Source organism: Carcharhinus amblyrhynchos, unplaced genomic scaffold (genome assembly GCF_965287045.1).
Source record: "Carcharhinus amblyrhynchos unplaced genomic scaffold, sCarAmb.v2.hapA scaffold_85, whole genome shotgun sequence".
Taxonomy (NCBI): domain Eukaryota; kingdom Metazoa; phylum Chordata; class Chondrichthyes; order Carcharhiniformes; family Carcharhinidae; genus Carcharhinus; species Carcharhinus amblyrhynchos.
The window spans coordinates 836,510-861,338 of NW_027649825.1; the positions used below are offsets into that span (position 1 = coordinate 836,510).

A 24,829-nucleotide genomic window follows, 5' to 3' on the forward strand; every position below is an offset into this window, starting at 1 on the left:
TTCCTGCTCCTGATCACTGTTCAGTGATCCCTGGGTTAGAGAGAGGGAGAGGAAATCAGCCAGGGTTCCTGCTCCTGATCACTGTCCAGTGACCCCTGGGTCAGAGAGGGGAAATCAGCCAGGGTTCCTGCTCCTGATCACTGTCCAGTGATCCCTGGGTTAGAGAGAGGGAGAGGAAATCAGCCAGGGTTCCTGCTCCTGATCACTGTCCAGTGATCCCTGGGTTAGAGAGAGAGGGGAAATCAGCCAGGGTTCCTGCTCCTGATCACTGTCCAGTGATCCCTGGGTTAGAGAGAGAGAGGAAATCAGCCAGGGTTCCTGCTCCTGATCACGGTCCGGTGACCCCTGGGTCAGAGAGGGGAAATCAGCCAGGGTTCCTGCTCCTGATCACGGTCCGGTGACGCCTGGGTCAGAGAGGGGAAATCAGCCAGGGTTCCTGCTCCTGATCACTGTCCGAGGATGAGTGCTGGAGAGGATCAGTCTCCCCACTGATGCCCTTCGTGCTGGAACAGCCTCTCTCAGATGAGGAAAGGATACCCGAGGATGGGAGCAGAGAGCGCAGCTCCTCCCAACACCAGAGTTGAGCGAATTAAGAAATAAGTTGGAGATGGAATGCTATAAAGTTAAAGTTAAAGTTTATTTATTAGTCACAAGTAGATTTACATTTACTGACAGTATCTCCTAGTTGTCACATTGTTCGGGTACACTGAAGGATAATTTAGTACGGCCAATGCACCCTAACCAACACGTCTTTCAGACTGTGGGAGGAAACCGGAGCACCCGGAGGAAACCCACACAGACACGGGAAGAACACGTGCCGACACGGGGAGAACATGCAGGCTCCGTGCAGTGACCCAAGCTGGGAATTGAACCTGGGTCTCTGACACTGCGAGGCAGCAGTGCTAACCCACCGTGCCACTGTTATGATCAGTGAAGTGTTAGCCGGAATCCATCTCTCTGTATTAGTGACAGACATTTGGTTAGTACCCAACCCACGTGAAGCTTGGGACAGAGAAAGACGGCAGAACTTTAAAAAAAACCGATACATCAATAGCAGAGAGACATCGATGCAACCTAAACACCTAACTCCAGCCAAAATGACACCATTAAATACGAGCTGTGTACACACACTGTCACACACAGAGATCACAAGAGGAAGAGCAGCGTTCTGTCAGACACAATGATACAGTTGACATGCTTTACCATGTTTTCCCACAGCAGAGTCCAGGAACCTGAACTGAAGTTTTTATGTCAGTACATAAGGAGAAGCAAAGTGTTCACAGTGACAGGAACAATCCCCGGACACATGGTGGATGGGAGAGAGAGGGAGAACGTTCCAGAGCTTCACCGTCTTGACGATCGAGTCATTCCGTGGGGCCGCTCCGACACTCGACTCTGAATTCCCGAAGCTGAAACCTCTTCCAAAAAACTGGAAAAAAAGGAACGGAAAGGAAACTAAACACTTGCATTTATATTACACCTATTAACTTATTATTTTGGAGGCTTTGGAGAGGGTTACAGAAAAGATTTACCAGGATGTTGCCCTGGTATGGAGGACATTAGCTATGAGGAGAGGTTGGAGAAACTTGGTTTGTTCTCACTGGAAAGATGGAGGTTGAGGGCGACCTGATAGAAGTCTACAAGATTATGAGGGCATGGACAGTGTGGATAGTCAGAAGCTTTTTTCCAGGGTGGAAGAGTCAATTACCAGGGGGCACAGGTTTAAGGTGCGAGGGGGTAAGGTTTAAAGGAGATGTACGAGGCAGGTTTTTTTTTAACACAGAGGGAGGTGGGTGCCTGGAACTCACTGCCGGGGGAGGTAGTGGAAGCGGATACAGCAGTGAGTTTTAAGGGGGTGTCTGGACAAATCCATAAATAGGATGGGAATAGAGGGATATGGTCCCTTTTGGAGAAGTCTAGGAAGAACATGGTTGTTGTAGTGGGAGATTTTAATCTCCCTGGGGTGGATTGGAAGGTGCCTAGAGCTGGGGGTTCAGATGGGGAGGAATTCGTAAGATGTGTATTGGAAGGGTCCTTGGAGCAGTATGTAGATAGCGCGACTAGAGAGAGGGCTATACTGGATTTAGTTCTGGGCAATGAGCCGGGTCAGGTAGTTGAGGTTGCGGTAGGCGAACATGTGGCTAATAGTGACCACAACTCTGTCTACTTTAGGATACGAATGGAAAAAGATGAGCTGTCCTAAGGGGAGGGTGCTAAATTGGGGGAAGGCTAGATACAGCCAGATTAGGCAGGAGCTTAGGGATACAGACTGGGATAGGCTGTTGGAAGGCAAGACCACGTTAGGCACGTGGGAGTCTTTCAAGGGAAAACTGCAATGGGTGCAGGAAAGGCATGTGCCGGTTAGGAGGAAGGATGGGAAAGGTAGGATTAGAGAGCCATGGATTCCTAGAGGTATAGAGGACCTGGTCAGGAAGAAACGAGAGGCGTATGTCAGGTCTAAGCAACGGGGAACGGAGAGAGCGTTGGAGGAATACAGAGAGAGTAGGAGAGATCTCAAAAGGGGAGTTAGGAGGGCAAAAAGGGGGCATGAGATGGCCTTGGCAGCTAGGATTAAGGAGAATCCAAAGGCGTTTTACTCCTATGTTAGGAGCAAAAGGGTGGCCAGGGGAAAAATCAGTCCCCTCAGGGACAGAAGAGGGGAATTGTGCTTAGAGTCTGAGGGAATGGGGGAGATCCTGAATGAATACTTTGCGTCGGTATTCACGAAGGAGAGGGGCTTGATGTCTGGTGCAGTCATCGAGGGAGCGGTAGACCAATTGAAGGAACTATCAATTACGAGGGAGGAAGTGTTAGGGCTTTTAGGTAGCATTAAAACTGATAGATCTCCGGGGCCAGATGGCATTTATCCTAGGCTGCTTAGGGAGGTGAGGGATAAGATTGCTGGGCCTCTGACGCAAATCTTTGTCTCTTCTTTGGACACAGGTGAGGTCCCAGAGGACTGGAGGATAGCGAACGTGGTACCGTTGTTTAAAAAGGATAGGAGAGATAGCCCGGGTAACTATAGGCCGGTGAGTGTAACGTCAGTGGTAGATAGGTTGATGGAGAGGATTCTTAGGGATAGGATGTATGAGCACTTAGAGCGTTGCGATCTGATTAAGGATACGCAGCATAGCTTTGTAAAGGGGAAGTCTTGCCTTACGAATCTGGTAGAATTTTTTGAGGAGGTGACAAAAACGGTCGATGAAGGACAAGCTGTTGATGTCGTCTATATGGATTTCAGTCAGGCGTTTGACAAAGTCCCTCATGGTAGGGTGGTAGAAAAGATTAAGGCTCATGGGATACGAAGCCAGGTATCTAGATGGGTAGAGAACTGGCTTGCTAAGAGGAGTGAAAAGTCTGACAACACCAGGTTTTAGTCCAACCTATTTATTTGATAATATACTCACAAGCTTTCGGGGTTAGCCCCTTCGTCAGGTGAATGGAGAGTTCTGGCCTCAGACAGAGCATATAAAGCACAGAGCACATATAATGCTCTGTCTGAGGCCAGAACTCTCCATTCACCTGACGAAGGGGCTAACCCCGAAAGCTTGTGAGTATATTATCAAATAAATAGGTTGGACTAAAACCTGGTGTTGTCAGACTTTTTACTGTGTTTACGCCAGTCCAACGCCGGCATACCCACATCATGATTGCTAAGAGGAGACAGAGAGTAGTAGTGGAGGGGTCCTTTTCTAGCTGGAGGTCTGTCACTCGTGGTGTGCCGCAGGGCTCAGTACTGGGACCTCTTCTCTTTGTAGTATATATAAATGACTTGGAAGAGGAAGTAAGTGGTGTGATCAGCAAATTTGCTGATGACACCAAGATGGCTGGATTGGCGGGCAGTGAGGAGCAGTGTCTGGCAATACAACGGGATATTGATAGGCTGGTATATTGGGCAGATACATGGCAAATGGAGTTTAATCTGGATAAATGTGAGGTGATGCATTTTGGCTGGAATAATGTAGGGGGGAGTTATATGATAAAGGGTAAGCCTATAAAGAGTGTAGAAACACAGCGAGACCTGGGGGTGCAAGTGCACAAGTCTTTGAAGGCGGCAGTACAAGTGGAGAAGGTTGTGAAGAAAGCCTATGGTATGTTAGCCTTTATAGGAAGGGGTATAGAATATAAGAGCTGGAGTCTAATGTTGCAGTTGTATAGAACGTTGGTTAGGCCGCATTTGGAGTACTGTATCCAGTTCTGGTCGTCTTACAACCGGAAGGACGTGGAGACTCTGGAGAGAGCGCAGAGGAGGTTTACCAGGATGTTGCCTGGTATGGAAGGACTGGGGTATGAGGAAAGATTGAATAAATTGGGGCTCTTTTCCCTTGAAAGACGGCGACTGAGGGGGGGATCTAATAGAGGTATATGAGATTATGAAGGGTATAGATAGAGTAAACAGAGGTAAGCTATTTCCTATGTTAGAGACACACAGTACGAGGGGCCACGGGCTTAGGGTGAGGGGGGAGAGGTACAACACGGATATTAGAGGGAGGTTTTTCCACACAGAGGGTAGTGGGGGTATGGAATGCTCTGCCAAGTGAGGTGGTGGAGGCAGGCACGCTGGAGTTGTTTAAGAGTAACTTAGGCACATGAGTGGGTTGAAGATGGGTGGATGTAGGAGATTGTTTTAAATAAGGGTCATTAGCATTGGGGCATCCCTGGTAAGGTAAATGGATATGGTACAATAATAATGCTTTTTTCTCTTTTCATTCACAGGTTTTAAGTCGGTCCGCCTTGTTGTCCAACGAGGGGCATACACGCGATGGGTCGTACTGGGGCTGCTCTTGGTTGTTCGAGAGTAGCCTAGGCTTCATGTCGTTAGTGTGTGCTTAAACTGGGCCAGATACTGGGCAAGACGACAGCTCAGTGACTATCACTGATTGCTGTGCAGACACATGGATTTGGGCCGGTGTCTGTGGGAGTTTGCGCATTCTCCCCGCGCTTGCGTGGGTTTTCTCCGGGTGCTCCGGTTTCCTCCCACACCCCAAGATGTGCTTTAGGCTGATTGGAGGTAATAAATTGTCTCTAAATTAGTTTCCCTCAATGTGAATTGCCATAAAAACAATAGATAAGGGTCATGGGTGGAGGGGGGACTGGTAGTATTAAAATGGCGGCGCAGGCTCGTTGGGCCGAAGGGCCTGTTTCCCGGGCTGTTTTTGTTCTTTGGTCCCCAGAAGGGTAGGAGGTTTTAGTTCAGACAGGCAGCATGGTCGCTGCAGGCTTGGAGGGGCCGAAGGGCCTGTTCCTGTGCTGGAATTTTCTTCGTTTTTCATTTTTTTATTAGTGTCACAGATAAGGTTTACATTAACACCACAATGAAGTTACTGTGAAATTCCCCTAGTCGCCACACTCCGACACTTAATTGGGTTAATGCACCTAACCAGCATGTCTCTTGGACTGTGGGAGGAAACCCACGCAGACACGGGGAGAATGTGCAGACTCCACACTGATGGTGATCCAAGCTGGGAATCGAACCCAGGTCCCTGGCACTGTGAGGCAGCAGTACTAACCCACTGTGTCACCGTGCTGCTGGGAATCGAACCCGGGTCCCTGGTGCTGTGAGGCAGCAGTGCTAACCCACTGTGTCACCGTGCTGCTGGGAATCGAACCCGGGTCCCTGGTGCTGTGAGACAGCAGTGCTAACCCACTGTGTCACCGTGCTGTTGGGAATCGAACCCGGGTCCCTGGCGCTGTGAGACAGCAGTGCTAACCCACTGTGTCACCGTGCTGCTGGGAATCGAACCCGGGTCCCTGGCGCTGTGAGACAGCAGTGCTAACCCACTGTGTCACCGTGCTGCTGGGAATCGAACCCGGGTCCCTGGCGCTGTGAGACAGCAGTGCTAACCCACTGTGTCACCGTGCCCCCGGGAATCGAACCCGGGTCCCTGGCGCTGTGAGACAGCAGTGCTAACCCACTGTGTCACCGTGCCCCCGGGAATCGAACCCGGGTCCCTGGCGCTGTGAGGCAGCAGTGCTAACCCACTGTGCCAACCTTTCAAAACACTCTACAACTAATCAAGTACTTTTTGGAATGAAGTCACTGCTGTAATACAGGAGTTTCTCAGGGTTCGTATCCTCGGCCCAACCATCTTCAATTATCTTATCAATGACCTTCCCTCCAACACAAGGTCAGAAGTGGGGATGTTCGCTGATGATTGCACAATGTTCAGCACCATTCACAACTCCTCAGATACTGAAGCAATCCTTGTTCAAATGCAACAAGATCTGGACAATATCCAGGCGTGTGTCATTCACCCACACAAGTGTGAGATAATGACCACATCCAAAAGAGAATCCACCAATCTTTCTGTAACCTTTAGTAGCATTGCTATCACTGAATTCTACCCACGATCAACATCCTGGAGGTTACCTTTAACCAGAAACTGTATTGGACTGACCACATTAACACTGCAGCAGTGACACAGTGGGTTAGCACTGCTGTCTCACAGCGCCAGGGACCCGGGTTCAATTCCCAGCAGCACGGTGACACAGTGGGTTAGCCCTGCTGTCTCACAGCGCCAGGGACCCGGGTTCGATTCCCAGCAGCACGGTGACATAGTGGGTTAGCACTGCTGCCTCACAGCACCAGGGACCCGGGTTTGATTCCCAGCAGCACGGTGACACAGTGGGTTAGCACTGCTGTCTCACAGCGCCAGGGACCCGGGTTCGATTCGCGTGGGCACAGTGGGTTAGCACTGCTGCCTCACAGTTCAATTCGCAGCCTGGGTCAGTGTCTGTCTGTAGTCTGCACGGGATTCCTCCGGGTACTCCGGTTTCCTCTCATGCTCCAAAGATGAGTAGGTTCGGTGGATTGGCTATGCTAAATTGCCCCTTAATGTCAGGGGGACTAGCTAGGGATAATAAGTGAGGTTACGGGGATAGGGCCTGGGTGCGGATTGTGGTCGGTGCAGACTTGATAGTCTCCTCCTACACTGTAGGGATTCTATGGAACTGAGCGATTCCCAGTCCCCCCTGCTCTCCAGCCCGAGGATTCACATCATTACCTACAGACATATCGAGCAACTCACTGCCTACACTCGTCACAGGGTCATCCCCAGATTCACTAATCCTTTCAGTGACATTTCTCACCTCAGTTCTAAATGGCTGAGCCATTATTCTGAAATTGTGACCCACGTACAAAGAACAAAGAAAATTCCAGCACAGGAACAGGCCCTTCGGCCCCTCCAAGCCTGCACTGACCATGCTGCCCAACTGAACTAAAACCCCCTACCCTTCCAGGGACCAAATCCCTCTATTCCCATCCTATTCATGGATTTGTCCAGACGCCCCTTAAAACTCACTACCGTATCCGCTTCCACTCCCTCCCCCGGCAGTGAGTTCCAGGCACCCACCACCCACTGTGTAAAAAACCTGCCTCGTACATCTCCTTTAAACCTTACCCCTCACACCTTAAACCTGTGCCCCTAGTAATTGACTCTTCCACCCTGGGGAAAAGCTTCTGATTATCCACTCTGTCCGTGCCCCTCATAATCTTGGAGATTTCTATCAGGTCACCCCTCAACCTCCATCACTCTAGTGAGAACAAACCAAGTTTCTCCAACCTCTCCTCATAACTAATGCCCTCCATACCAGGGCAACATCCTGGTAATTCCTTTCTATACCCTCTCCAAAGCCTCCACATCCTTCTGGTAGTGTGGTGACCAGAATTGAACACTATATTCCAAGTGTGGCCTCACTAAGGTTCTATAAAGCTGCAACATGACTTGTCAATTTTTAAACTCAATACCCTCGGCCGATGAAGGCAAGCATTGCCGTATGCCGCCTTGACTACCTTCTCCACCTGCATTGCCACTTTCAGTGAGCTGTATAACTGTACACCCAGATCATGTAGTTTAGGTTTCCAAGCCAGGGGGAAATATTCTCTCAGAATCTATCCGTTCATTAAGAAACGTAGAGAATTCAGTCCCCATTTATTGTTTGGATTTCTGGGGGTAGGCCTGTAAAACTCCGCACGCTCACCATCCTGTGCCATAAGCCCCTGTCCTGGCCTCTGGCTGCACCCCATTCTCACTCAGCCTCTGCTCACTCGCCACACCCTACCCGGTGCACACGCCCTGACCCTCTCCCCGCCTGCACGCGCGCATGCCCACACCCCCTCCCCTCACACACACACAACAAATATTTCAAAAGAGAAATTTCCATCTGCTTCCATCAGTCACCCTGGGTGGAAACCAAACTGTTTTTAAATTATTGAGAGGCACTGTCAGTGGAGCTGTGTGTGATAGAGTTACTGACTGCACAACTCCAGGAATGGCCACAGGAACACCTATCAACAGCCTCACAGCGACTGTACGCATTGTATCACCAAACACAGCTTCAAATTCCACCATCTCAACACCACACAGTAAATAAAACAAGAAGCTTTCCTTCTCATCTCAGTGAGAGTCAGAGGAGAGGGAGGGAGAGTCCTTCAGGAGAGGAGGGGGGCCCTGTACCCCAGTGAGAGTCAGCACCTTCAGGAGAGGAGGGGGACCCTGTACCCCAGTGAGAGTCAGCACCTTCAGGAGAGGAAGGGAGACCCTGTACCCCAGTGAGAGTCAGCACCTTCAGGAGAGGAGGGGGACCCTGTACCCCAGTGAGAGTCAGCACCTTCAGGAGAGGAGGGGGACCCTGTACCCCAGTGAGAGTCAGCACCTTTAGGAGAGGTGGGGGACCCTGTACCCCAGTGAGAGTCAGCACCTTCAGGAGAGGAGGGAGACCCTGTATCCCAGTGATTGTCCAGAGAGGGGACAGAAAATGGCACAGGAACAGAGTTACGAGAGTGGAGAGTAAAGAATTTTGTGATTAAACTAGAAATTAAAGCAACAATGCTGTAATTAATCTGTGAACACAGGGCTAGATGAATTAGCAATTCCCTTCAATCAATCATCAATTCTCGTCACAATAATTTACATCCTGCTTTCTGGCAAACTTTGCTCCTGTTAAAATTCAGGATGGGGTTTTCCCGATGGGATTCTTGAGCAGCTGCTGGAATGGGAGAGGGATAGAGACATGCACCTGTCACCCTGTGTGTGGAGCCTCAGGTTACCAAGCCCCAGGGGTGTGGGAGGGAGAGAGAGAGTGAAGGCAGTTGCTGTCAGAGAGTCACTCCACCTCAGGCAGCGCTGCAAGGGTAGTGTCCAGTAACATTGAGGCGCGGTGGTGTCTCTGTCACAGAAACAGTGCAAATTCCAGGTCACAGTGCCCCAGGTGTAGACCACATAACCCTCCCCCAGCAGGACTAACAGTGTCTGCACGGGCAGCATCAGACTGCACTGGGCTGGGAGGGGCCAGAGTGTAATTCACAGCTGAATTCCTCAGCCTGTAAATATTGGACAGTTCAGATTTCCAAACGCAGAGACCGAGAGGAATGATGTCAGGCCAGGATGGAATAACCTCAAACTACAGCTGGGCTGAGACCTGGGACAGGTCTGTCCACTGTCTCCTATTTAAATGACCATGTTGGGGCTGAGGGATCAGACTGACAAACTCCTTGTGGGCTCTGGATAAACTCCCAGCACTGGATGTCTCTAATGTCACGGTGAACTGTCACAGGCCAGGCTCCATCCCAGCAAAATTCACCCATTCGTTTGGAAAGGCTTCCTTTCACTCCTTTAAAAAAAAGTTCCTGAATGTTGATACACAGCTCCATGAACTAAATACTGGCATTGCGATATCAAAACAGCAGGTCTGTCATACAAGGAGACACTAAGTCAGTTAAGATTATATTCACTGGAGTTTTAACAAAACCACAGAAAGCATTCTTCCTGGTTGTATCACAGCTTGGTATGGGCTCCTGCTCTGCCCAAGACTGGAAAAAGCTACAAAACATCATGAATGTAGCCCAGTCCATCACACAAACCAGCCTCCCATCCACTGACTCTGTCTACACTTCCTGCCGCCTTGGGAAAAGCAGTCAGCATAATTAAGGACCCCACACACCCCGGACATTCTCTCTTCCACCGGGAAAAAGATTCAAAAGTCTGAGGTCACGTACTGACTGACTCAAGAACAGCTTCTTCCCTGCTGCTGTCAGACTTTTGAATGGACCTACCTCGCATTAAGTTGATCTTTGTCTACACCCTCGCTGTGACTGTAACACTACATTCTGCACCCTCTCCTTTCCTTCTCTCTGAATGGTCTGCTTTGTCTGTATAGCACACAAGGAACAATACTTTTCACTGTATCCCAATACATGTGATAATAACAAATAAAATCAAAAACTGAGAGGGGATCTCATAGACACTTCTAAAATTTTAACAGGGTTAGACAAGGTTGATTCAGAAAGAGTAGTCCCGATGATGGGAGAATCCAGAACTTGAAGAGGAGGGGGACCCTGTACCCCAGTGAGAGTCAGCACCTTCAGGAGAGGAGGGGGGACCCTGTACCCCAGTGAGAGTCAGCACCTTCAGGAGAGGAGGGGGACCCTGTACCCCAGTGAGAGTCAGCACCTTCAGGAGAGGAGGGAGACCCTGTACCCCAGTGAGAGTCAGCACCTTCAGGAGAGGAGGGAGACCCTGTACCCCAGTGAGAGTCAGCACCTTCAGGAGAGGAGGGGGACCCTGTACCCCAGTGAGAGTCAGCACCTTCAGGAGAGGGGGGAGACCCTGTACCCCAGTGAGAGTCAGCACCTTCAGGAGAGGAGGGAGACCCTGTACCCCAGTGAGAGTCAGCACCTTCAGGAGAGGAGGGGGATCCTGTACCCCAGTGAGAGTCAGCACCTTCAGGAGAGGAGGGAGACCCTGTACCCCAGTGAGAGTCAGCACCTTCAGGAGAGGAGGGAGACCCTGTACCCCAGTGAGAGTCAGCACCTTCAGGAGAGGAGGGAGACCCTGTACCCCAGTGAGAGTCAGCACCTTCAGGAGAGGAGGTGGACCCTGTACCCCAGTGAGAGTCAGCACCTTCAGGAGAGGAGGGGGTCGTTTTAGAACTGAAGGGAGGAGAAATTTCTTCATTCACTACCACAGAAAGTAGTTGAGGCCAAAGCATTGTGTGATTTTGAGAAGAATTATTAGATGTGGCTCTTGGGACTAGTTGACAGTAATTCACTCCATGCGAACCACTTTGGGCCATGATATTATAAATGAGAGGGTGTTTGTGTCCATACAAGCTGAAGGGGCCAGATAACCTATCCCTGCTCCTGGTTTTTAAGCAAGTCCAAGATGTGTAAGCGTGTGGGATCCTGCTGAGGAGCTGGCTGGGAATCAGGAATCCCATTCCCGGATACTCCGGCTCCATACACTGTGTTCTTACCTCTGAGTGTTATGAATCGTTGTGCCACCCAACACAATCCTGACTCCTGGACTGCTCCGGTTCAGATTGTACACAGTCTGTGCCTCCTCATAGGTTGCTCCTCCAATGATAAAGACAATGATATCTTGCGGCCTGTGAGAAAGGAAAGGGTGACAGTGAGTACCATCAAGGTGTAATCTGCACACTTTACATGCAGGGGCATGTTCTCCTTTACGCTTTCTGAGATCAATGACAACCTCCCTTTGTTTTGTTGACATTGAGGGAGAGATTATTGTTGCTGCACCAGTTCACCAGATTCTCTATCTCATTCCTGTACCCTGTCTCGTCATTGTTTGAGATCCGACCCAATATGGTGGTGATGTCAGTAAACTTGAATATCGAATTGGAGGGGAATTTGGCCACGCGGTTATAGGTGTATAAGGAGTATAGTGAGAGGCTGAGGACACAGCCTCACAGGGCACCGGGGTTGAGGATGATCGTGGAGGAGGTGTTGTTGTCTGTCCTTACTGATTGTGGTCTGTGAGTTCGGAAGTTCAGGATCCAGTTACAGAGGGAGGAGCCAAGGCCCAGGCCATGGAGTTTGGAGATGGGTTCTGTATATTGTGTAGATAGGGAGGGGGTGTAGGGGCTTGAGAAGGTTACAGAGATAGGGAGGGGGTGTAGGGGGCTGGAGGAGATTACAGAGATAGGGGGTGTAGGGGCTGGAGCAGGTTACAGAGATAGGGAGGGGGTGTAGGGGGCTGGAGGGAGTTACAGAGATAGGGAGGGGGTGTAGGGGGCTGGAGGGAGTTACAGAGATAGGGAGGGGGTGTAGGAGGTTACAGAGATAGGGAGGGGGTGTAGGGGGCTGGAGCAGGTTACAGAGATAGGGAGGGGGTGGAGGATGTTACAGAGGTAGGGAGGGGGTGTAGGGGTGGGGGAGGTTACAGAGGTAGGGAAGGGGTGGAGGAGGTTACAGAGATAGGGAGGGAGTGTAGGGGATGGAAGAGGTTACAGAGATAGGGAGGGAGTGTAGGGGATGGAGGAGGTTACAGAGATAGGGAGGGAGTGTAGGGGTGGAGGAGGTTACAGAGATAGGGAGGGGGTGTAGGGGTGGAGGAGGTTACAGAGATAGGGAGGGAGTGTAGGGGGCCGGAGGAGGTTACAGAGATAGGGAGGGGGTGTAGGGGGCTGGAGGAGGTTACAGAGATAGGGAGGGGGCTGGAGGGGGTTACAGAGATAGAGAGGGGGTGTAGGGGATGGAGGAGGTTACAGAGATAGGGAGGGGGTGTAGGGGCTGGAGGAGGTTACAGAGATAGGGAGGGGGTGTAGGGGTGGAGGAGGTTACAGAGATAGGGAGGGGGTGTGGGGGATGGAGGAGGTTACAGAGATAGGGAGGGGGTGTAGGGGTGGGGATGTTGCAGAGATTGGGGGAGATTACAGGTGAGACAGAGGTGCTATCTCCTGGGCTATCGGATGTTATGGGGTCACTAACACATTCACATGAATGAAAGTCCCCCATTTCACAGGGAAAATCGAATTCCCATCAGACAAACAGATTGTTTCAGAGTGATGGCCTGGGAGAGATCAGGTACTCGGTGGGGGGGGGGGTAGTGCTGGTGGACAGATAGAGTTCATACCTCAATTTGATCATAAGAACATAAGAAATAGGAGCAGGAGTAGGCCATCTAGCCCTTCGAGCCTGCCCCGCCATTCAATAAGATCATGGCTGATCTGTCGCTGCTCAGTTCCACTTTCCCGCCCTCTCCCCATAACCCTTAATCCCCTCTCTTATCAACCCGCGTCTTAAATATATTTAGCGAGGCAGCCTCCACCACTTCAACGGGCAGAGAATTCCAGAGATTCACCACCCTTTGAGTGAAGAAGTTCCTCCTCAACTCCATTCTAAACTGCCCCCCCCTTTATCTTGAGGCTGTGCCCCCTAGTCCTACTGTCTTTTTTGAGCGGGAAGAGCCTCTCCACCTCTATCCTATCCATCCCATTCATCATCTTATACGTCTCAATGAGATCTCCCCTCATTCTTCTAAACTCTAACGAGTACAAGCCTAGTTTATTCAGCCTCTCCTCATAGCTCAACCCCCTCAACTCCGGTATCAGCCTAGTAAACCTCCTCTGCACTCCCTCCAAGGCCAAAATATCTTTGCGTAAGTACGGCGCCCAAAACTGCACACAGTACTCCAGCTGCGGCCTCACCAATGCCCTATACAGCTGCAGCAAGACCTCCCTACTTTTATATTCAATCCCCCTCGCTATGAAGGCCAGCATCCCATTCGCCTTCCTGACCACCTGCTGCACCTGCAGGCTGGGTTTTTGCGACTCATGCACAAGGACCCCGAGGTCCCTCTGCACCGTCGCATGCTGCAGTTTTTTGCCACGTAAGTAATAATCCTTCCTACCATTATTCCTACCAAAGTGGACCACCTCGCACTTGCCAACATTAAATTCCATTTGCCATTTCCTGGCCCATTCGCCCAGCCTATCTAGATCCTTCTGTAGATTCTCCCCACCCTCCGCGCAATTTGCCGTTCCCCCAATCTTGGTGTCATCAGCAAATTTCGACACCCTGCACTCGGTTCCCTCCTCCAGATCATCTATATAAATGGTAAATAGCTGAAGCAGGGTCCCTGGTATAGGGGCAGCTTGGTCTGCAATCCTCCAAGGCTCAGTTAAGGATATGTTTGTCCCAGAGGAGTTGCAGAGTTTTTGTTTACTGCTCCTTTGTCACGTGTGCAGGGACCGGGGGGGGGGGGGGGGGGGAAGGAAACTCTTTCCCTGACCTTCGCTGACACAGCCTCCCATTCCGATCCACCCTGCCTCAACGGGACCACACTGAACTCTCTCCCCCTGTCTCTCTCTGTCCCCTCCTGCCGACTCCTCACTGGCTACAAGTCCAGACAGTCAGCACCCTTTCCTACCTGGATAGAGACAGACGAGGGGTTATTTGACTGTGAGAGGCAGCAGACCCCCCCGGCTCTGTGCCCAGGTAATGCAGCAATGGAGCGATCTGAAGCAGCACAGACCCACTGATCACACTGCTGATTTCACAATTCTCTGGAGGGAGAGCGGCACAGTGCCTCACAGCGCCAGGGAACCAGGTTCAAATCCGGCCTCAGGTCACTGCCTGCATGGAGTCTGCACATTCTCCCCCTGTCTGCGTGGGTTTCCTCCCACACTCCAAAGATGTGCAGGTTAGAGGGATTAGCGAGGCAAATATGTGGGGATAGGGCCTGAGTGGGATTGTGGTCGGCGCAGACTGGACGGGCTGAATGGCCTCCTTCTGTACCGTGGGGTTTGTATGATAAACATGGCTGATGCTGCTCTCCTCATGGACAAATGGCCAGCACCAACCCCTTCACAGGGCACACAATACAGTCAGGCAGGTAGCTTTGCCCTCTTCCACTCCACCCCTCACTCTCCTCTCCCAGTGTGTTCCCTTCCTCACCCTCCTCGTTACCACTCCTATTTAACAGCCACTCATTTCTTGCTCTAGTTTCCGTCCCGTTGGCACGAGAACATTTTGTGACTTCTCAACTACCTGCAGCGTCACTGCCTGACTCGATCCGGGGTCTGATTCTCGTCTCTGGAGAGTGATCAGAGGCCTGCCTCATGGCAGCTGAGCTGCATGGAGATCGGGTCTGGTATTCTGGCTGAGAGCCACAGAGGAACAGCCCTGTCTGGTCTCCGAGGGCATACAATCAACCCCAGGGCAAACTCTCTTCACTGCAACAGGAGGCCAGCAGCCAGACAGACAGCATCAGGCAATGAATATTTCAGCACAGAATGATCACTAAAAGTGGAGAATGTTCTCGGTTACCAGTGTGTCCATCCCCAGAGACACTGGGGTTTCACCAGGTTCACTTACAGAAACACTGAGACTGGCAGAGAGAGAGAGAGATAGGCAAAGAGAGAGAGATAGGCAGAGAGAGAGAGATGGGTAGGCAGAGAGAGAGAGAGAGATAGGTAGGCAGAGAGAGAGAGAGAGAGATAGGTAGGCACAGAGAAAGGGAGAGAGGGGGAAAAGAGAAGAAACAGAGAGAGAGCACGAGTGAATGGGAGGAAGGTATCCCATCACTCCAGCCTTGTCAGCCCAACATTGGCCCTTGAGGAAGAGAGGGGGACATCCAGCCCCTCGGAGTGTGCTGGCTTCACAGACAAGGGCAGCAGCTTCCGGACATCACCTCTTTGTTTCACTCCGACAGATGAACAGGGGTCTGGTCTGGGTCTGGGTGGGGGTGGTCTGGTCTGAGGTGGGAGAGGGTGGGAGCGCGCAGTAACAGGTGAAGGCATTGGGTTACAGAGAATGTGGAACAGCAGCCCAGGCTGCCTCTCTCTCACTGCAATCGAAGAGTCCATTCACAGAGAGATCACCATCTCACACGGCACAGCGCGCTCACACTTTGGGCTGACAGGTGCACAGAGCCCTGTGAGCTCAGAGATCGAAGCCTGAGAACAAGTTAGTATTCCGCACTGAGACACCAGGATCTATTGTCAGCAAATAACCCCCACCACTCTCCTGAAGGTGCTGACTCTCACTGGGGTACAGGGTCTCCCTCCTCTCCTGAAGGTGCTGACTCTCACTGGGGTACAGGGTCCCCCTCCTCTTTATTGGGTGTACAGCGTACAGGTGGTATACTCACCGGTCCCGCAGGGTGTTGGGTCCCAGGTACGGGTACACGCTGTCCTTCAGTTTGCTTTTAATCAGCTGGTCCAGGGTGTCCTGTAGCAGGGGCTGGTGTTGTGTGTACACATTCTCAATACCCTACAGATAGAACAATATGTTAGTGTCTGTCCCGTCCACACCTCCTCACCTCTCAGTGTCCCCGCTGCCCCAGGGCTGGGTGTGGGGGAGTGGAAGCATGGAGGCCCGGGGTGCAGGGGGGGGAGGCAGAGTGAGGAGGCCAGGGCCTCAGGGCAAATGAGGGCCTTGAGGGTGTGAGGACATTGTCACACGAAGTGAGCTAAGGTGTGAATGATGTTACACTGATGGTACCACAAGTTAAAAGTCTCACAACACCAGGTTAAAGTCCAACAGGTTTATTGGGAATCACGAGCTTTCGGAGCTCAGATACCACTCACCTGATGAAGGGGCAGTGCTCTGAAAGCTCGTCCTATCAGATAAACCTGTTGGATTTTAACCTGGTGTTGTGAGACCACTTACTGTGCCCACCCCAGTCCAACACCAGCATCTCCACATCATGGCTCCAACAAGGACAAAGCGGGGGGTATATTGCTGGAGAGGTTTCCAGTGAGGTTACTGGAGATAAAGTTTACCTTCAGTCCTTTAAAAAACTGTTTGGTGATGGCCACAGCATCCTTTGGCGTCACAAGGTCACTTCCTCGGATTCTTTTCCCACCATATTCCACAACAGCCGATACCAACTACGATCAAATTAACAGAGAGAGAAATAGCCATCAGTCTCACATTGATAGTGACAGACCCGTCCCCCACCAGTACTGTACCCCAGTGTTATACAGTGACAGACCTGTCCCCCACCAGTACTGTACCCCAGTGTTATACAGTGACAGACCCGTCCCCACCAGTACTGTACCCCAGTGTTATACAGTGACAGACCCGTCCCCACCAGTACTGTACCCCAGTGTTATACAGGGACAGACCCGTCCCCACCAGTACTGTACCCCAGTGTTATACAGTGACAGACCCGTCCCCACCAGTACTGTACCCCAGTGTTATACAGAGACAGACCCGTCCCCACCAGTACTGTACCCCAGTGTTATACAGAGACAGACCCGTCCCCACCCGTACTGTACCCCAGTGTTATACAGCGACAGACCCGTCCCCACCAGTACTGTACCGCAGTGTTATACAGGGACAGACCCGTCCCCACCAGTACTGTACCCCAGTGTTATACAGCGACAGACCCATCCCCACCAGTACTGTACCCCAGTGTTATACAGCGACAGACCCATCCCCACCAGTACTGTACCCCAGTGTTATACAGCGACAGACCTGTCCCCACCAGTACTGTACCCCAGTGTTATACAGCGACAGACCCGTCCCCACCAGTACTGTACCCCAGTGTTATACAGCGACAGACCCGTCCCCACCAGTACTGTACCCCAGTGTTATACAGCGACAGACCCGTCCCCACCAGTACTGTACCCCAGTGTTATACAGCGACAGACCCATCCCCACCAGTACTGTACCCCAGTGTTATACAGCGACAGACCCATCCCCACCAGTACTGTACCCCAGTGTTATACAGCGACAGACCTGTCCCCACCAGTACTGTACCCCAGTGTTATACAGAGAGAGACCCGCCCCCACCAGTACTGTACCCCAGTGTTAAACAGCGACAGACCCGCCCCCCACCAGTACTGTACCCCAGTGTTATACAGCGACAGACCCGTCCCCACCAGTACTGTACCCCAGTGTTATACAGCGACAGACCCGTCCCCACCAGTACTGTACCCCAGTGTTATACAGCGACAGACCCGTCCCCACCAGTACTGTACCCCAGTGTTATACAGCGACAGACCCGCCTCCACCAGTACTGTACCCCAGTGTTATACAGCGACAGACCCGTCCCCACCAGTACTGTACCCCAGTGTTATACAGCGACAGACCCGTCCCCACCAGTACTGTACCCCAGTGTTATACAGCGACAGACCCATCCCCACCAGTACTGTACCCCAGTGTTATACAGCGACAGACCCATCCCCACCAGTACTGTACCCCAGTGTTATACAGCGACAGACCCGTCCCCACCAGTACTGTACCCCAGTGTTATACAGCGACAGACCCGTCCCCACCAGTACTGTACCCCGGGTCGTGGATAGATCACAGCCTCTGCGGATCCGAGCTCCACTGCTGGAACCCCAGTTCAAACCCCTCCTGGCGGGGGGAGTGCCTGGGTGGAGTGCTCTCAGAGTCGGTACACTCTCGATGGGCTGGATGGCCTCTTTCTGCACCGTGGGGATTCTACGGTTCAGCACATTTCCGGGAGACACCAGCAACGTTGCCCAAGTGAGACGTGTCCCCACTCCAGACAGACTGATCACCTCCAACCCCCGGGTATGAGGAGACTGTTGCTTCGCTTTGGGGAGTTGCATCCACTCCAAAATGAAACAGAGCTATACTCACCCGCTTGTACTTTTCTGACACGCCCTTACGGGTCAGAGCCTCCTTCAACGAGACCAGGTTACTGTTGCTATGGCGTTCGTAACGCAGAGCGTAGAGCATCACCAGCCTGACCGCATCCAGGTCTGTCACTTTGGGATCCTGCAGCAATTTCCTCACGTTCTGTAGGGTCACAAAGATCTGGTTAATAGGAATACAGGGATTCTGAGCAGAAGCAGGAGGCAGGCGATGGCCCAGTGGTATTATCGCTAGACGATTAATCCAGAAACTCAGTTAATGTTCTGGGGGACCCGGGTTCGAATCCCACCACGGCAGATGGTGGAATTTGAATTCAATAAAAAATATGTGGAATTAAGAATCTACTGATGACCCATTGTCGGAAAAACCCATCTGGTTCCCTTTAGGGAAGGAAATCTGCCGTCCTTACCCCGGTCTGGCCTACATGTGACTCCAGAGCCACAGCAATGTGGTTGTCTCTTAACTGCCCTCTGACGGTAACTAGGGATGGGTAATAAATGCTGACCCAGCCAGCAACACCCATGTCCGACTAACAGATTTTTTTAAAAAGTGGGCAAATTCAGCCCTTTGAGACTGCTGCGCCACTCAACCAGATCATGGCTGATCTCTCCCTGGTCTCAAACCCACCTCCCCACAAGTTCCCCACATTCTTTTTATAAAATTAGAAATATATCTACCTCCTTGAAACCATTTAGTGATTCAGACTCCGAGGCAGCGAGTTCCACAAATTTACCAGTCCAGCACCAATCTCAGTCCCAACCCAAACACTAACACAAGGGCTGTATCCAAACTCACTGCCCCTCCCCAGCCTGTAATACATCAGCTCCTGTGGCTGCCCCACCTTCGCCAGAAGCAGGCCCCCCCCCCAAAAAAAAACCACAGAAACCAACAGAAGGCCTGGAGAGGATGGATGAAGGGAAGACACTGGGATCCGAGGGCACAGCCTCAGAGTAAAGGGACAGCCCTTTAGAACAGAGATGAGGAGGAATTTCTTCAGCCAGAGGGTGGGGAATCTGTGGAACTCATTGCTACAGAGGAGGCCGGGTTATTGAGTGTGTTTTAAGATGGAGAGAGAGAGAGATAGGTTCTTGATTACTAAGGGGGTCAAAGGGGGAGAAACCAGAAGAACGGGGTTGAGAAATTGTCCAAAGATGTGCAGGTTAGGTGGATTGACCATTCTAAATTGCCCCTTAGTGTCCAAAGATGTGTAGGTTAGGTGGATTGGCCATGCTAAATTGTCCCTTAGTGTCCAAAGATGTGTAGGTTAGGGTGGATTGGCCATGCTAAATTGTCCCTTAGTGTCCAAAGATGTGTAGGTTAGGGTGGATTGGCCATGCTAAATTGTCCCTTAGTGTCCAAAGATGTGTAGGTTAGGGTGGATTGGCCATGCTAAATTGTCCCTTAGTGTCCAAAGATGTGTAGGTTAGGGTGGATTGGCCATGCTAAATTGTCCCTTAGTGTCCAAAGATGTGTAGGTTAGGGTGGATTGGCCATGCTAAATTGTTCCTTAGTGTCCAAAGATATGTAGATTAGGGGGATTGGCCGTGCTAAGTTACCCCTTAGTGTCCAAAGATGCCTGGCACTACAGGGACTGGGACTGGGTAAGATACTCTTCTGGAGAGTCAGTGCAGACCCGATGGGCTGAATGGCCTCCATCAGCACTGTGGCGACTCTAAGAAATTTATCAGATGTGATCGAATGGTGGTGGAGACTCGATGGGCCTGATTCTGCTCCTATATCTTACAGTCACTCCCCGTGATGGAATCACCACTTCAGTCAGTGTTTGTAAGATTCCCCCCTCTCCTTAACAAAGGCAGAAGCTGCCATCATGAAGAGCTGTGATCGTGTGGTAAGCTGAAGATCACCGAACAGTACAGCACAGGAACAGGCCTTTCAGTCCACCAAGTCTGTGCCAACACAGATGCCTCTCTAATCTAATATTTTCTTGCCTCTACATGGTCCATATCCTTCTATTCCCTGTACATTTATGTACCTATCCAGATGCCTCTTGAATGTTGTTATAGAATTTGCTTCCACCTCTTCCAGCAGCTTGTTCCAGGCATTCACCACCCTCTGTGTGAAAAACTTGCCCCTCGCATCTCTTTTAAACTTTCTCCCTTTCACTTTCAACCAATGCCCCTGCGTAATTGACCCTGCAACCCTGGGGAAAAGACTTTGCCTATCCACTCTATCCAAGCCTGTCATAACCTTGTAAACCTCTATTAGGTCCCCCCTCATCCTCTGATGCTCTAATGAAAACAATCCAAGTTTGTTCAACCTTTCTTCATAGTCCATATCCTCCAAACCAGGCAACATCCTGGTAAATCTCTTCTGCATCCTTTCCAATGCATCAACATCCTTCCATTAGTGTGGCAACCAGAATTGGATACCCGAGTTAACACCTTCAGGGATCAGTCGATCTGCGTGCCAATATTTCTAAGGGCTCGACCATTACTATATATTTTCCTTCTGTAGTCGGCCTTCCAAATCACATCACCTGATCTGAATGTGGAGAGATGTTGGGCTAATGACATGACCAATTCCTCCAGACTGGCAGTAATTCAGTGAGTGGCTCAATGTTCCCCCGCTCCCCCCGAGACTTGTTGAGGGACAATGTGAGTGAGATATTGTCCTCTTGGGCTGGGACAGGGCAGTAAGGAAGGACTGGATATCAGAGAGGAGGAAGGTTCGGGGGCAGGAGTGAGTGGTCAGCTGCAAGTGTGTCAGGGACAGTCTGTGCACACACTGAGTTAGTCACAGGTCACGTTCTGCGGCCTTTACTCACAGCTAAACACAGCACTCTCTGTCTCTCTCTCTGCCTCCCACTCTCAACATCCTGCTTCACAAATACAAAAGCCCCTGTCATCACCATAATTGGAGAATTAAAAAGCAGAAGTTGGGTTAATAGTCATGGTCAGAAAGCTAAAAGTCCAAGAGGCAGAAAAGCAGCCCAGTGTCTGAAGATTGCAACACAGAAATTAACTCTTTACAGCACTGGACCTTAAAGTGTTAATCACACTCATTTCTGGTAAATGTTTAAAGAACCCAAATGGGAAGAGAAACTCTCTGTCTGATCACACGTCCGCAAAATCTATCCAACCCAAAGTCAACTGGAAGAATTACAAGACAAAAATGTCCAAAGATGTGCAGGTTAGGGGGGATTGGCCAGGCTAAATTGCCCCTTAGTGTCCAAAGATGTGCAGGTTAGGGTGGATTGGCCGTGCTAAATTGCCCCTTAGTGTCCAAGGATGTGTGGGTTAGGGAGATTGGCCATGCTAAGTTGCCCCTTAGTGTCCAAAGATGTGCAGGTTAGGGGGATTGGCCAGGATAAATTGCCCGAGTATCAGGGGGATGAACTCGGGTAAATGCATGGGGTGATGGGGATAGGGCCTGGGTGGGATTGTTGTCAAAGCTGATGGCCTCCTTATGCACTGTAGGATTTTATGATTTTATGGTCAGCTTGGGGTGGGTCTCTGGGGGACCCAAGGCAGGTTCTTTGGATTAATAAACAGCAGCATGGGGGTAAAGGCAAGTGAGATCAGTACCACTTAATCCAGAGCTGCTTTTGTGGTCAAGAGGTAGACCATAAGATATAGGAGCAGAATTAGGCCACTCGGCCCATCGAGATATCAGAGAAATGCCAAGTCCAACAAATGGGAGTCAGATAGTACATCAGGAACGCCACTGAACTGTTGTCTCATTGTCCAAACGTGTCCAAACAGAAGCTGAAGGAGCAGAGGGGATTGGCCTGTTCCACACAGTCTATCACAGGCCACAGGCAGCATGGAGCAGAGGTCAGGGAGGAGGGAAGATTGCATGGGTCAGAACAATGGATGGACTGCTTTCTGCTACCACACCATCTCACATCTTTGATTTATTACTGTCACATGTATTAGCATACTGTGAGAAAGATTGTTTCTTGTGCGCTATACAACAGAGCACACTGTTCATAGAGAAGGTGGGGGTACAGAATGTAGTGTTACAGTCATTTCTAGGGTGTAGAGAAAGATTAACTTAATGTGAGGTAGGTCCATTCAAAAGTCTGACAGCAGCAGGGAAGAAGCTGTTCTTGAGTCGGTCGGTACGTGACCTCAGACTTTTGTATCTTTTCCCCGACGGAAGAAGGTGGAAGAGAGAATGTCCGGGGTGTGTGGGGTCCTTAATTATGCTGGCTGCTTTTCCCGAGGCAGCGGGAAGTGTAGACAGAGTCAATGGATGGGAGGCTGGTTTGTGTGATGGATTGGGCTACATTCACGACCTTTTGTCGTTCCTTGTGGTCTTGGACAGAGCAGGAGCCCATACCACACTGTGATACAACCAGAAAGAATGCTTTCTATGGGGCATCTGTAAAAGCTGGTGAGAGTTGTAGCTGACCTGCCAAATTTCCTTAGTCTTCTGCGAAAGCAGAGGCGTTGGTGGGGCTTTCTTAACTATAGTGTCGGCATGGGGGGGGACCAGGACAGGGTTGTTGGTGATCTGGACACCTAAAAACTTGAAGCTGTCAATCATTTCCTATTATTGGCATGAAGATTTGCTGTTAGAATGAGAGACAGGAAGGGAGGTTTATGCGGTGTATCAACACGGGCCTGGAGCAGTGGGTGGAATGGCCACTTTCTCTGTTACAAATGCTGTGGAGTGTGTGATACCGACATGTTTACAGACACTGACCACACAAACACTTCAGACTCATTGTCTGGATTCCTCTCCCCGTGGGAGGAGTCAGCATCAGGAATTAAGGCTAGATTTTCAATTTTATTTATGGGATATAGGAATCGCTGGCCAGGCCTAACAGTTAATGCACATCCAGAACCGTCCTCGATAAGGTGGTGGGTGAGCTGCCTTCTTGAACCCGCTGCTGTCTGTGTGGTGTAGGTACACCCACAGTGCCGTTAAGAGTGAGTTCCAGGGATTTGACCCAGTGACAGTGAAGGAACAGGATGGTATGTCTAGGTGATGGTGTTCCCAAGTATCTGCTGCCCTTGTCTTTCTAGATGGCAACAGTCGTGAGTGTGAATGGTGTTGAGCTTCTTGAGTATTGTTGGAGCTGCGTCCATCCAGGCAAGTATGGAGTATCCAATCACACTCCTGACTTGTGTTCTTGTGGATGGTGGATGGGTTCGGGGAGGATGTGGTTATGGCTAGTCCAGTTCAGTTTACGGCCAATGATAACCCCTGGGATGTTGACAATGGGGGTCTGTTGATAGTCCAGAGATGTGTAGGTTAGGGTGGATTGACCATGCTAAATTGCCCCTTAGTGTCCAAAGATGTGTAGGTTAGGGTGGATTGACCATGCTAAATTGTTCCTTTGTGTCCAAAGATGTGCAGGTTAGGGTGGATTGGCCATGCTAAATTGCCCCTTAGTGTCCAAAGATGTGCAGGTTAGGGTGGATTGGCCATGTTAAATTGAGCGAGTGTCAGGGGGATTAGCGAGGTATGTGGGGTTATGGATATAGGGCCTGGGTGGGATTGTGGTTGGTGCAGATTCGATGGGCTGAATGGAGTTGTTGGGATTCTATGATATTAATGACGTTGAACATCAAGGAGAGGTGATTCGATTCTCTCTTGTTGGAGATGGTCACTGCATGGTGTAAATGTTATTTGCCACTTGTCAGCCCAAGGCTGGACGCTGTCCTTTTCAAGTGGATTCTTTAACTTCCACTGTAACAAACACAAGATGCAGACAGGGCCTGGAGTTAACCACGTTTCAGTATGATAGCACCACTGACAATGTAGCATTGCCTCAGTACCTGCACGAGCCTGGACTGGAATCAGGCTCCCTCCCTCAGCCTCTGAAGCCAGCGTGAGTGTTATAAAGGCAGCCAGATTATCCCAGAGTTGATACAGAGGGTGGGTTTCACATGGGAAACACTTAGACAACATTCACATACTCCCTTCAACGAACCAGCTGAACAAACATGTGATAGACTGTGATCGTAAGTGCATCAACTGAGACAGGAAGTTCAGGAACTTCCTGTAAAGAGTTTCTGCTTTTTGCTAGGCCAAGAGGAAGTTTTACTAAATAGCAAACCACAAGCAGACAAATATAATGCAGCTTCAATAGCAATAGAGACAAGCGTTCTTAATACTGCAACACACATCCCCAATAACAACATTCAACGTGAGAAAGAGCACGGGGTTAGATACAGAGTAAAGCTCCCTCTGCACTGTTCCCCATCAAACACTCCCAGGACAGGTACAGCACGGGGTTAGATACAGAGTAAAGCTCCCTCTGCACTGTTCCCCATCAAACACTCCCAGGACAGGTACAGCACGGGGTTAGATACAGAGTAAAGGTCCCTCTACACTGTCCCCATCAAACACTCCCAGGACAGGTACAGCACGGGGTTAGATACAGAGTAAAGCTCCCTCTGCACTGTTCCCCATCAAACACTCCCAGGACAGGTACAGCACGGGGTTAGATACAGAGTAAAGGTCCCTCTACACTGTCCCCATCAAACA

At 50.6% G+C, this 24,829-nt stretch overlaps 1 protein-coding gene across 1 annotated transcript in view; it reads right to left on the bottom strand.

The window, feature by feature from the left end:
• Window positions 1-618: 618 nt before the first annotated feature.
• The window catches only part of LOC145337952 (vacuolar protein sorting-associated protein 45-like), a gene marked incomplete at its 5' end in the record, with an annotated part of 29,308 nt that continues 5,097 nt past the window's right edge, over window positions 619-24,829 (bottom strand). The window contains 5 exons of the mRNA XM_080182729.1: window positions 619-1,429; window positions 11,254-11,385; window positions 15,891-16,012; window positions 16,525-16,632; window positions 18,356-18,514. Of these exons, the coding sequence (XP_080038855.1) occupies window positions 1,345-1,429; window positions 11,254-11,385; window positions 15,891-16,012; window positions 16,525-16,632; window positions 18,356-18,514 (606 nt within the window). The remainder of the gene's footprint in view (window positions 1,430-11,253; window positions 11,386-15,890; window positions 16,013-16,524; window positions 16,633-18,355; window positions 18,515-24,829) is intronic.